We start from the raw sequence: 14763 nt of genomic DNA, 5'->3' as shown, positions 1-14763 counted from the left end.
TTCTCTCTGCTCTGGGCTAGGAGAAGAAACACCTGTTTTAGTCTTTGAAGGTACCAGAGGTGCCATACGGTCCACACATCTTTAATGTGCTGGTTTTGGAGATTTCCTGTCAAACTGACACAGCACAAGACAAGACATGAGCTGTTACCCTTAAAGTGGCTGGTTCCACTTCTATATAGAAATATTGGTTATGACCCTTTTTGCTATTTGTGAAATTGGGAGACAAAGACACATGACAAAATGGGCTGCTGGAATAGTCATTTTGTCTTTATTTTCTCATCCATTTTCTAAACAGGCAGTGTTATTTCAAAAAATAAGAAATGAAGTCATGGTCAAAACCACACATAGAATAACTTAAATAAACATTTTTCTTTTCAAGATGATTGAAGTATAGGATAAATAAAATATATTATTTTGGACATTCTCCATAAACAGCTCATATCCAATAGTTTTTCCATTAAGTATTCAGAAAATCAATATTTATTACTTAAACTACTCTGTCACTGACTGCATCTTTAGAGGAACAAGTTGGCTGGAAAAAATGAGATTTCACTGAAGAATAAACCTATAGAAATTATGCTTCCTAATGTTTATGCATCCTTAAGTCTCTCCTCTCTTGAACTCAATCTACATCAAACTGGTTTCATCTGAGTGGGACTGGAAGCTGTTTCCAAGCAGCAATGGAAAACATTAGGGATCATCCACAAAGCTAACACTGAAGCTGAGCACCTGAGAAACCATCCTCTCCAGAGCTGCTCTTTGTTCCTGTAGAGGAATGTATTGACTTCATTCAGCCCAGAGACAGCCCAGCATTGGCTTCAATCAGTTAAACCCAGCACACACCCACTGCTTGCACAAGGAGAGGCTCTTGCTGTATTGAAGATATTAATCTAGGTCAACAGCCCAGAGGTTGTGGTGCCAGTTGTGCACACTGCTTACCACACAATTCCTACAGGTCCTGTCTTTCCCAGTGTTACTGCTCAGACTGACTTGGCACCTAAGGGAGCCCCTGTTCAGCACTGCATGGACCAGAGGAGCAAAATGCAGCTTCATCTCAGAGAACTCACAGCCTAGGATAATGTAACAAACAGTGGTCCTGCCCCACGACAAAGCAAGGCTGTCACAGCTGGAGCTGTGTCCTCTCTCCATGCCACAGCTCAGCACAACACCGAGGTCATAAGAGAACACAGCTGGAGCCCATAAAACTAGATGACAAAGAGCAAATCTTAGTTCACTGCATTAGATATCAGCTTTTTGTTTTTAAACACTGAATTGAAGAACTGGTTTCCTTCTGGTCTTTCTCATCTACAGAATTATTACAAAACACTACAACAATCTAATATCTGCTTAAAATAACTGAGCAGCTTTGATGATGATCTGCTCAATCCTAACCTGAATCTTAATCAGACAATCTTTGAATCTTTTTCTTGTCACTTTTTATTGCCAACTCTATTTCACCTCACATTTTGTTTAGTGTCTATACTAAAACCTCAGTTCCTATAGGCAAGTAGTTAAAAGAGAATTTTGTTTCCCTTTGCAGTTTCTAGGTCTCATAGTTGCACCAAAAGTCTTGAAAACATGAACCATGTCAGCTTAAGGAAAGCAAATAAAAAACTCTAAGGCACTTTTTAAACAGAATTCTCATTACTTTTACAAGAAGCTTATAATCTGAAGAGGTGAGGTGGGTGCCTGAGTCACAGAAATTTCTAAGTCCTTGAGGTTCAAATGTAAGAATTCCTCTTCACCTTCCTTTTCTCCTTCTGCTTTTCTACTCTTGAATTTGATATGAGGAACGAAGATGCCCAAATTTCTGGTAGAAATCTTCCTCAGCACGATTCAGAGCTTCCTCATCTATGTAGACAGCTGGTCTCCGGGAAGCCAAGAAGTACTGCACTTTCCTCAGGCTCCATCCCACCACGTACCTCAGCCAGCCACTGACAGCAGCTGTAGACCTGCCAACTCCAGCATTGCAATGGACATAGACAGTGTGTCCGTTCTGCAGCAGCCCGTGCAGGAGGCAGACAGCTTGGGGCAACATCTGGATTCTTCCTAAGGTTGAAAACAAGGCACATTCATTTGCACTGGACAAAGTCAGCTCGTGGCTGAGGTCCTGCCTGTACAGCCTGATGAACTGTGAAATATAATGGCAGACCTGACATATTCCACTTTTTTCTTTCTTTTCCCAAATGACTTTCTAGGCTAACTTGTTTTTTTCCTTGCAATATAGAATCAGATCACACAAAACTGTAAAATGCCCCAAGTCTTCTCTAAATATACATTCTGATAACATCAGAAGTGTGTGGCATATTAATTTTCAAAGGAACTGAGACAAGGCAGCACATTATAGAGAACAGCACAACTTACATAGTGCTCAAGTTAGCAAGTCAAAAATGAAATTTCAACTTTTTTAATACCAGAGGTTTGTGAAGGTACCTACATAGTGCTGATTTCCAAAGCATTTTAGTGGAGGCCATCAACTCAGTGAGTGAGGGAGGGAGAGCAGCAGAACATTTTACTGTACAACTTAAAACTGTTATGATTTCACTGTGTACTAAGCATACAGTCAAACAACACAGAAGAGCCTTTCTCACTCTCAAAGGGATGAACATACCATATTTTCAGTCTCTTTTCTTCTGGCTATCCTGGGAAACAGAGCTGCAAGCAGCAGAGCCCAACTTTTCCTCATGGTACATACGAGCACTGACATTAAGCCCTTTCAAATCCCTGTTTTAAGGTCTCCTGCCTTCCCTGATGTCCTGTTGCTGATATGACAGTTACCTATTTGGGGCAGTGATATTCCCCTGTGTTGAAAGCACTCTCTTCTGCAGGCAGGCTGCTAACTTAAAAATACACTCACTTTCTAACCTTCTGGTTGGAAACAAGACTTTGAACTGAGCATTCCAACCAAGGACTTAAAAGTGCTAGTAACTGATGTTACAGCTCAGGTGCTATGAGTGTTTTCAGTTAATTGCAAACTATTATATGGAGTTTCACCAGAGTGGGATACTAAAGTGTTTGTTGGGAGGGGAACAGCAGACACACAGCAATGTCTGTCCATTTTTAATCAGCAAAGGTGGCAATCTGGCCTGCTCTGCAAACCTGCAGTCTTCCACCTACACAGCATAATTTCATTATATAGGCTGAACTCAAGCTGAAAGTAAAAATAGTCAAGCAGTTATTGATGTCAGATGACTTCAAACACAAATACACATAAAACTGCCCGACACAAAGTACTTCAGATGGCCTCTCTGCCCACAAGAAAATATGAATAACTTTTTAGACAGCACACAAAGAAACTATACCTTGTGTTTCAGCTATATTTTCATGCAAAATGTGCACAGAACTCCTCCCCCCGGCCCAGCTGTCATGAAAGTGACAGATTATTAACTCCAAGTGTTTGTTGCTATCAATTTACTGCAAGAGTGACATGAGCATTACCTTCAGTGCTCATGTCTGCAGTTGGCAGCCAGACATAGGCAAGACCTTCTTCCTTGTACAGTTTCATGAGGATTTCGGGGCTCATGGGTTCTGGGTAGCGGTTGCAGCCCCAGGAATTTTGAACAATGTCAGATTCAGTCTGGAAGTTCATCACAGCTGTAATACCCAGCTCATGCTTCAGCTTGATGGTCACATGCTCCAGCTGCCGGGGGCAACTTCCTAGCCAGATGTTTGGCAGAATCCTAGCATTGAGAAAACAGTGGGATTGAGTACAGTATCTTAAGGAAATTGCCAAGTTCAGCAGTGTTCCTTTTCCAAACCTGCTTGACTTCATCACACAAACACTGCTAAGCACAGAATTTTCATGTCAGGCAGTAAGGAACTTCTTCTTTCATTATAACTGATTTTGTTACAGTTGGGTTGGTGATGTCTGACACTGGGGATCAAGCTCCTAGACTACACAAAGAGCCAGATGTACTGAGAAAAAATTCCAGAGCACAGTTATAGCAAAGGTCTCCAATGCATCATACATCACTAAGCTTGAAGTAGAAGCTTACTAACGTCAGGAATTAAAATTAAAATCTCTGAAGATTCATGCAATTTGCACACACACAGAGAAAAAAAACCAACAACAACAAAAAACCCAAATAAAAAAAAAAAACACCAAAAAACCAAAAACATCAACAAGAAAACCTAAAGAATTCACATTATCCTGCATTACTTTAAAATCTGCATTACTTTAACAATAAGTCAAACTGAAAGAAGTCTTCCAACTCTTTAGCTATCATTATAATGAGGGAAGTAGGGAAAAAAACATTTTGAACAGCCCTTCTGTGATGAAACTTGAAAATTAATGAGTCATTTTCTTCTAATTTTTCTCTGATCTCTTGAAGGCTACTGGGAATCAAACACAGAAAACAACACATGTATAGCTTCCCTCAAGGCCTGAAGGACCAGAAATTTTTCAGGAAAACAAGGTTTATGTAGGACGGGAAAGTACCAGAAATATGGTTGTTTATCTAAATCAAACTTCAAGGCTTCTATGGTTTTCCCATTGCTAATTATCATGAAACTATTGTATACTTCAACAGATGTTGACATTATAAACTGAATATTTAGAAACTTTTTTTCAAATGAGGGGTTTTAATATGCACATGCAATTAAACTGATGGCATCTACAATGGATTATTCAGATGCTCAAATTATTAGTGATCTACTAATTTCTTTATGCTTTCATTAACTTCAATTATGAACATGTAATCTACAAACTAAGCAAAATATCCCTGCATTACATAAAGCTTTGCAAACCTTATTAACTGCAACAAATCTGTAGCACTACTAACTACAAACTTAGCAAACACTATTAAATGCAAATCTACAACAAAAGCAAGATCCTCAAAAATAAAATGTCTGCCATGCATGCCTTATGATCTTTCCCAATTTTAACCTCAGCAACAAATAAGGAAATTTTTAATGTTTTTTCAGGAGGCTATAAACCACTCTGAAATCATCAGGTAGCTATTTCCATTTCACTGTCACAGTAATAGGTACTAGCATTTAATTAAGACCTATAATTGACTGTAATTATTAAATCCTGCTATATTAGTACTGCAATATTATCAAAAATAAAAATTCAGATCCAAGAAGATCTATTATTGTTTCCTGTTTGTAATTATTGTTATTGTTATAACAATAATTGCTATTATTGTTTCCATGGTGAGTTGCATACTAGCCACACAAACACAGCCTTTGGCCTTAGCAGCCCCTGTTTCAATGGGACAAAACACTTGACCTCAATATATGGTAACTGAGACCAATTTAAACAAATATATTACATAGCAAATGACCACTTCAACCATGTTCCAACAGTGAGATCACTTGAAAAGATTTGACTTAATTTTTGTTTCAAGAATTGTCCAAAATCCAACATATCAACTCAAGCATTCCCACTGATCAGAGGGATGGGTGAGGCTCCACTGCAACAACTCCTTCACTGCCCCCCTACCCATGTGGCAGCCCCACAGCAGCCCCCATCCCAATCTGAGTGAGTGAATGCTGTCAGGATTCTGCCACAGGAACCTGTCACCATGATTAGGGCATTTCAAGGTGCTGAGTGTGAGCTACAGTGCCCTAACAGATGCTGACAAATGGCCACAAAACTCCATTCCAGAGACAGAGAAATGGCAATATCACTAATAACTTGTGACAATATGAGGATATTATTTCAAGAACAAGAACATTAGTACCCTTCCTTCAAGGGTTTTCCTGGAGACTCATACATATGTAATTCACTTTATACTTTGTGAAACATCCAATGCACTAAATTACCTTGATGGGAGGAAAAAATGTGTGTTTTCTAGGATTTGATTAAATTAAAAGTGACTAAAGCATTCCTGAGATAAATAAAATTCTGATTAGTACTCTTGCTTACTGATAAATCAATGCTATATAATTTTTCCCCCAATGATTTTTCAGTGGGTGAACGTCACAGCTGTGCTATCTGCAAGACTCCTGGGATATAGACCATTTGCTTATTTTGTTCTTGCAGCCTAACAGGTCTTGTACATGACAAGACCTCCTGTATTGCACAATACTAATTGCTGAACAATCTAAAGAATTTACCAAATTTTTATCATTGTCTTTCCCCACAATTAACTAAACTAGCAGAGGCATTCAGAGAATGACTTAAGAGATGTATTTAGGACAGGCAATTCTTGTGAATAAATTTTATGATCAGGTCCCAAAGTTTAGACTTTGAGAGGAAAAACATGTAGCCTGGAGCTTGGTCTGCAAGCCCTTTATCTACCCACTACAAATAACTATAATTCTTGTTCTTGCTGGCCAAGGCTTCACCACCCTTTTACCATGTAGAAAACAGCACTGCAGAGCTGTTCTATCAGCTAATTTATGTAAAAGTTCTGGGATAATCCTACTGGATAGTACCTATATTTCTGTTTGGCTTTATCTAGTTCAAACCTTACGTTTTTCTGACATCAGAAGGAAGGAATAAAAGGGGTTGGTGCAGGTGTGAGTACAGAGACTAATGGAGAGTTTAGCAGCTATATTTTATGTATAGATCTTTTTGATAGCCCTACTGAGGGTTTCATTATGCTGAGGATCAGGAAAACATACATATTGAACCAAGCAAGAATGTGGTAATTTCATTTTTACATCCCTTTCCTTAATGATATAACTTTTAGTTATATGATGATATAACTTTTAGTTATATCATTAAGTTAATCATTAATGCCTTTCTTTAAGTTGCCACTGAACTTCAATAGGTAGCTAGATTTTAGCCACAAGACCATTTGGCATGGGAAAGAAAGTTATGTTCCACTCTTAACTGTCAAGTTATGGTGCTCTGAGCTCTCTGACAGCCACTGCTTTCCAGCTCACATGTGGGTGTATTCCAGCAGCAGATTATGTGATCCCTAAGCACATCAAAAAACATTAGGAAATTATTAGTGATCAATAGACCTTTAATCTTTTCAGCTGAACCTCTTTGATGTTCCCAAAATATCAAAACAGGATGGTGTTTTAGCAAAACTCTACTTGAAACTTTGCTTTCATATAAAAATGGCACTTTGTCATTGTACATCTTTACTCTCTGCATCAAGGCTAATACACCATGGCTCCAGAAGTCATGGTCAATTCAGTCAGAGACAGTTTATCAATGAAGAAATCACCTAGAGTGATTTAAACACCAACACTATTTAGTGATCTTCTGAGATTAAGACTTGAAGATTGTCTATAAGCCCTTTTTTATAAGTAATTTCTGTCAGCTACTTTCAGCCTGCCCTACCAGTTCCCCACCCGCAGTATGGATGCAATATTTACTTACCTTAAGGGGAATTTTAGGGGTCCAATGGATGAATTAATGCAAGAAGCTTGAGGTTGTGGTAACAAGGACTAAATGTCAGGCAAACGTTATTCAGTTTATTTTTACAGAGCCCAGACTGAAAGCTGACATATTTAAAACCTGCTTTTTGCCTTATAAACTGAGAAAAACAACAATTATTTATCATTACCCCTGAGTAAATATGGAACACCCTGCAAACACTTGTAGACTTCTTTTCCAGCACAGTTAAATTATTTTTAATGATGTAGACATATATTGTGTTTGTTGGCTTCCCCCCAGGACCCTGCACAGTCTGGATTAAAATGACAATTCATAGTGAATTATATATAACATTGTTATATTATATAGAACAATTCAGAGTGAATACATTTAAAATACCAAATGCATTCCATTTAATCAATGTGTATGCAAATGTTCTTCCCCATCCCTAAGGAGAAAATGAGTCTGAGGCAGTGAAAAACTGCCAAAAGCAGTTGAGAATTTTTTTTTTTTAATGGTGCAGACTAATTTTCAGGCTGGTTCACAAAGCATGGCACACCATACCTCTCAGCCTTAGTACAGTACCAAACCAGCCCAGCAACTGTAATTGTAGGGATGGGATTCCCAGGGAAGGTGACCTGACCAAGGGGAAGACACCAGGTTACTGCATCAGGCAGTCAGCTCTTCCTCCATGACACCAATGTCTACTCTGCTTCTTCAGCAATCCAGTTTTTCTTTTGCTAATAATGCTTTGGGACAAACAGATCCTAAAATGAAATTTCTTTAAAATGCTGAGTTGCCAGCTGGGATGACTCAGGTACTGCTTCCAGATCTGAGCAATCATCAGTGTGCTAGGAGAAAGCATCTTAGAATCTACCCTAAAATTAATCAACCCTCTAAGAGTTACAGTTCTTATAGAAAAGGATAGGATTTGGCACTTCAGGAACACATTTCATAAGAATATCTATCAGGTACTGACAGGTGTCCTTTTATCCTGATAGTTGTCAGCTTTAATCAAAAGAGAGGACTTTGCAAAACTAAGGAAAAATAGCAGGGTATTTGTCATTGGTTACTGGCAACAATGATCTATCAACTATTTCATTTGTTTATACCAGTGATATTTTTGACCAAGGTCCAGTCTATTATTTTAAATGAAAAGTGATAGATTGAATCATCTCTCAGTTCCAGGTGAAGGGTAGCCTGTGTTAAAGCTTGCACTTCACTTTTCTACACCAGACTTCCTTAGATCCTATTAAGCATCTGATGACAGTGAGATAAGTACTAAAATACATATATACCAAAATAGAACCATTTAGCTGAAAAAACAAAAAAATAATTATTTAATTGACTCTGTCCTCCCTCAAGACTCCTATTTCCTAGTAAGGTATAATGTGCAACCTCAGCTACATGGAACTTGCAGAAAAACTTCTGCATTCCCAGAAGAGCAATGTAAATAATTCAGTCAATTTACCCCCAGAATTTTGTGTTGCTTCTAGGCATACAGAGTGGGGTTTTGGCACCAATGTAGTGCTATTACCCTGATACCACTACAAGCAAGCAGCCCAAAGGGAATATAGGCCTGAAGTACAACTCAGTTACAGACAATTTTTGCAGTACTTGAACTGCTAGAGACTGTTTCCAATTACACTGCATTCCTATTTCCTCCCCTGATGGCATTGGAGTAGGAACTCATTCAGAATTTTTTATAAGGTGGAGTTTTAATCGAAAATTATGATCTGCCTGAACCAAAAGCTTAATAGAAATGTTCAACTTTCAGCCAAATTTAAACTAGTTCAGAGACCAGATGTCTGTTCCCTGTCTCACACGACACAAAAAAGAGATTTCCAGAAGTACTGCTTTGGGCATATTCAAAATGAGAATATAGGAAATCCTCAGCTATAGCTGAGATGCTCTTTCATCTTTTCTGTATTCTCTGCCCTGTAACAAGGCACATCACTTTAAATGGCAACACCACTGGATTATGATGACCCAGAACTATCATCCTGCATGTGCTCCTTCTTTTGCCTGTGGCATCCTTCTAACAACATATAGCGGCTTATTCATAGGTCTGTGTGTGCCTTCCCTGAAGTACCAAATGAGACATCTCTCTTCCAGGCCTTCCTTGCTCTTTTCTCCAAACCTGTGCCAGTGAGCCCTTCCTAGAAATCAGATGAGGTTCCTGTACTTTTGTCAGAGCAGTCTGGAAACATCACTTAGATTGCTGTCTAATGGCCTGAAATGCATTCACAGACAGAGTAGAATTTTCAAATGACCAAATTCTGTTCTCCAGTGGAAGATCTGAGCATGTTCAAATATTCTTTGATATGTAGAAAACACACTGATTACTATCCTCACCTCTGAAAAAAATGTATTTTGTCCAATATGAATAGTGCAGTCACAGGTCATAGACACACCTTCTTGTCTCCACAATGGACACAAAGAACAGAATATTTCTTTTCCTTGTAAAACCCTTTTACTTCTCTAAGCAACTAACTCACTCCAACACAGCTTTGCATTCTTCACACATACACACACACACACTTGTCATATATTCAAAGCATCTGATCACTCTTGTTTGCCTTTGGACTCTCTCTCTTTTTGAATATGTTATGCCCAGTACTGAAAAGAGTACATTTCTGAGAAGAGTCAAAGATTACTTACTTGTGCTTCAAAGGCTTTTTCCCTCTTTAAAGTTGCCTGGCAGTTCCTCTACATCATGTCATTCCTGCCCTATATTCAACATGGGATTTCTTTTTCATGTTAAGATCTTTCCAAACAGATGAACCTACTCAACAAGGAGAGACCAAACTTTGCCCAAACTATTATCAGTTTCAATTGCCAGTGGTGTCAAGTGAAACTAAATGAATATGCAGCCAAGGAGAGATGAGATTCACAGCTGATGTATACATCTCTGCAATGTCTTGGAATAAATAATCTCTGTATTTTAAGCTAACTGTAAGCAAATAGAAAGGGAAACAGTACCTGCTTGTAGTGACACTTGGTGAAAGCATTGCTTTATAAGGAGATCAAAGTGGAAATATGAGCCTTTACCAAGAAGTTAACTGAAAGTAACAAAAAATTTATAGCAATGGTCTAAAAATATCTGATCCCACTCTATGCACTCAAACTTTAAACTTTTTACTAATATTTTATTATATCAAGAAAGATACAAAAAAATTAAAATATTAAAAATCAATTCAGTAGATTCCAGCAATTTCCTGTGAAAATACTTTCAAATGAGGGCAGACTAAGGATTTAACATTCTTAAGAGGGAATTTAACAACAGTTTAAAGATCCTATGTATGAAAAGGGCAAACCAACTGGCTTTATCCAGATAAAAGACATAAAGAATATCAAATTCCATATAGCTTCACCTATAAAGTAACTACCAAGAGATGAGAAAAATGGTAACATTTTTAAAATCATTTCTTTTGTCTTGTGTCTTCCTCCAAAATGCAGAGAGCATGGAGAGATAACAAAACAGAGAAGTCCCTTGTTGGGTCTTGCACAGGAATTCTGGTTTTACTATAGTCTGTTTAAACAAAGGACAGAAAGATCTCTCAGCAAAATGCCTCCTTGCCAATGAAATAATAATGTAGGACTGGGGGGTTACAACACTGACATTTCACTGCATATTGCATGGGGCACCAGGGTAAATGGCTGTGATCCTAATCCCTTCTCTGTTGATTTACCAATAAAGTCTCTTTGGAGAAGACAAACTGATGGACCCTTCTCGATGAGAGGCCTGACTTAAGCAGGATTGACTGGAAACAGTCAGATGCACTTCATTTCCCAGCACGGAGTCAAGCAGTAATAGCCAGAGCAGGAGAGCAAGGTTTGATGATGCTATGGTCTGACTCCAAGATAGAATAAACAGGCTTAATAAGATCACTCTTATCAAGAAAGATGGAATAAATGGCCATAACCTTAGCAGAAGCCACCAGAGAAAAGCACTGATTCATGATAAAACTATATCCTACTGAAATGACACAGCTGCAGACCTTGTAGAAACTACTTATATTCTTGAACAAAAAATTGCTCTTACCTAAATGTCAAATGTAGAAGGAGCACAAGTCATTGCTTATAAATTTGTTCTGCTTTACCACTGAAAGAGTGCAGTTTATTGTGAAGTTAAGATTTCTACCTCAGGACTTTAAATGAGGAGAATTAAAGAGACTACAATGTAGTTGCAAGGGTTTTTTTTAACTTCTCCTTCTTATTTGGAACTCTGATGAAAAGCAATTAAGGTCTGGCAAATTTTCTACTTAGATGTAATTTGAACTACTTATCTAGCCTCTCACATGGGAGCAGACTTGGAATGTAGAAAGAAGCACCTGCTTTTATCACTTTGGAACAACACTTTGTCAGCTTAGCAATATGCAAAATTTCTCAAGCCCTTGAATTCTGAGTCTTATGCTTAATAGTATCTTACTTATTTCATGTTCACAAATCTGTGGTATAAAACTACCTCATTTACTGATATGCCAAGCAAACAAGCCAGTAAGGCTTGACCTCAAGCTGACAATGTGCTAAAAGTAAAGCAGGTAAGAAGAATATCAAACCTGTGACTGAAATACAGTATTACCCAGACATTCAGCTACAAAGTGGTTCCAGTGTTGCACCACCCTCAGGTTCTGCTGTCTCAGGAAAGGATTTCCATAGCATCAGCTTGATGGTACAAAAGGGTTTGATTGTGCTCTCTTTACCCACCAAACTGCTCTTACATCAGGCACCACGGGGCCTTGAGGTTTTGAGACACTGAGCAACTGTGCCCATGCCTAAGCACAGCTCAGCTCTTCTCCTTCACAACCTCCTGGTGCATTCTGTGTGTGCTTCAGGATTGTCCCGGCCTTGAAGTCACCAGGGGTACAGAATAAAAAAATCCATGTGAGAAGAATTAAAGTCACATAAAACTTTAGGCTACAGATCCACAAAATTTTCTCTTTATGGCCCATTTTCCCCTTTCCACAGCAATCCCAAACATTCTCTTACAAGTAACATAAGAGCTCTATTAGAAGAAGCTCACAAAAACCATCTCATAATAACAGATGCAGAGATTGCGAACATTCCTAACATCCTACACCCTGCCAAAGCAGGGAACTTATTTGATGAATACACATGGACAGCTGGGAAGTAAACCACATCCAAAACTGCAAAAGTGACAATAATACTTGGATAAGCAGTAGCACTATGTTTGAAAGTCACAAAACAATCCTTCTGTTGCATCCAGTACTTGTAGACCATCATCAGGAAAAATGGGATGAAGGAAGAGAAACATCTGGAGAGCCCAACAGAGAGTGCTGGAGCAATCAAAGTTCTAGAAGACAAGTTCTCAGAGAAAAGACTGAAAGATCCAAGGACTAATATCAGAATTAATATAGTGAGATATTCCAAAGTCAACCACTCTGATTCTGGGAAAAAAGGAGTTTCCTAGCATATATTAAAGGGCTATAGAGAGGCAGGATACTAATTTGTTCTCCAAGTCTTCTGTGGAGAGAACAAGAAGAAATTAACTTGAATTGCACTAGGAAGACTTAAATTGAGATTAGTAAAGCTTTTTAATGGTTGGAATAGTGAGGTAATTGAATGGGAGAGTAACAGGCCTGTAGAGTCTCATCACTAAGATGAGATCATATTTTAGATCAGGCTGGATAAACCTGAAATGATTTAAATGTAATTGAGATTAAGTTGGGGCAAGGAAATGGACTGGATACTTTCTGAGGTCTCTTTGAGCCTATGATCTATGATACTATAATCATAAACTTTAATTTCCATTTCTGGAAGCACTACCTATATTCATTTATCAATTTCTATCTTGAAATAATTTAGGTTCCTTGTCCTTCCTGCCCTGTTTGAAAGGTCATGCCAGAATTCAGACATCATTCCTTTGATGACAGAAACCTTGTTCTAATTTACACTCTAAATTCATTCAGAAGCAATTAATATCCATTTGATCTCAAAGAAGGTTCAATTTCAATAATTCTTCTTCCCACTTTGTAGTAATTCCTGAATGTCTTTTACAAATATTAATAGATCCTCTTTCTTAGTCTTCATTAAACTATGCTGTCTATCCCAGGAGTAGTCAAACTATGGTAGCAGCATTCCTTTCAAACCAATTTATTTAGCTTCCACTCCAGTGGCATAAAAGTTGCACATCCTGTGGAAACCACTCTCATTCATTGCGTATTTGTTCTCCAGACACAACAATAGATTAAATTTGTCTAATTTTTGTCTGTAAACTCACATACTCTAGTAAGTTCAGTGGAATTGCTGTTCTCAACCTTGCAGTCCATTCAAACCTATACAGTTAAAAGAGCATGAATATAGCATAAACTCTTCTCCCTTCTTCACTTCATTCCATTAAAAAGCTTAAAGCAAATTAATTTACCTCTTATACTTTTTTTATAACATATTTTGTCTCTAGTCTAGATATGATCTAAAGTAATGTGGTCACACAAGACTTTACCTACGCAGCCAGAACTGAAATGTGGAAGATTAAATGTAATTCTCCCTGTATTCAAAGTGAAATATTTTATGTCACATTTTTCTATGTATTTCTACTGTGAAGATAAGAAAGTAATGATTCACAAGCACAGCAATGCCTTGTAGGACAGGGTGTCCAGATCTAGCCCTACAGGACTTTGCCAGAATTTATTTTCAAACATACACACAAGGTTTCAATGGATGCCTAAGGAGCACACTGTATGCAGCAGAAAGCAAAATTTGCCTTTGTAAGGAATGACTCTTCTTGCACATTCATTTAAACATTCTCTGAAAGCAGACCGTGTGCCAATTACAAAAATACAGCCTGAGAAGAGAATCAGGTTCCAAGGCTTGTACTGAGCAACCTGGAAAGGACTCCTCCATTGGCTTGTGAGCATTAATGCCTAAATGCTCCTATTAAAGAATCTTGTCTCATGCAACCATGCTTGCCAGTGGTTACTTCCTACATATGTCTCTGTTAGATTGCCAACATTCCCATTTGTTTTGAATTAGAACAAATACCCGGAAACACAAGAACAACAGGCTGCTAAACTCAGCCAGACCGCAATAAACCATTAATCTCTTGGCATTGGGAACAAGAATTTCTAACATCAATGCTTAGCAATGGCAATGATGCCACTGCTGGCACCTTTAAGTTAAATCATCTCAACAAAATTGACTTAAACTGCTGCAAATGAACTTTAGGTTAGTGCCCGAGAAGATTCGGGAATCCTTAGTACAAATACATTTTGTGTTCTTTTCAGAGTTTACCTATTAGCAGCTGCTTGGGAATGTAAACTGGGAAAACAGTAAAAGATAAATCCAGTTTTCAAAATGTAGCATTTCAGATCCAATGGAAATACATTCCAATGCTTCAGAAACAAGTACATATTAATGAAAATTGCATAATTGCAAAGCACAGATTATTGCTGGGTGGCCTTGTGATCCACATGGCACCATATGCACATGTACAAAATAATGGAATCTCTCAGAACTCCAACATC

General features: G+C 38.1%; 1 protein-coding gene across 2 annotated transcripts in view; it reads right to left on the bottom strand.

Annotated features, from left to right (window-relative positions):
- Positions 1 to 252: 252 nt before the first annotated feature.
- The window catches only part of EPM2A (EPM2A glucan phosphatase, laforin), a 35965-nt gene continuing 21454 nt past the window's right edge, over positions 253 to 14763 (bottom strand). For both annotated transcript variants that reach the window (XM_009092776.4, XM_030236288.2), the window contains exons 3-4: positions 3439 to 3680; positions 253 to 2049 (exon numbers count right to left, since the gene is read on the bottom strand). In XM_009092776.4, coding sequence (XP_009091024.1) covers positions 1769 to 2049; positions 3439 to 3680 — 523 coding nt within the window. In that variant the 3' untranslated portion in view covers positions 253 to 1768. The remainder of the gene's footprint in view (positions 2050 to 3438; positions 3681 to 14763) is intronic.

The sequence above is a fragment of the Serinus canaria genome, chromosome 3, assembly GCF_022539315.1.
Source record: "Serinus canaria isolate serCan28SL12 chromosome 3, serCan2020, whole genome shotgun sequence".
Taxonomy (NCBI): Eukaryota; Metazoa; Chordata; class Aves; order Passeriformes; family Fringillidae; genus Serinus; species Serinus canaria.
The sequence above is the reverse complement of the archived record's forward strand: the minus strand, read 5'-3'. Positions and strand labels throughout refer to the sequence as shown.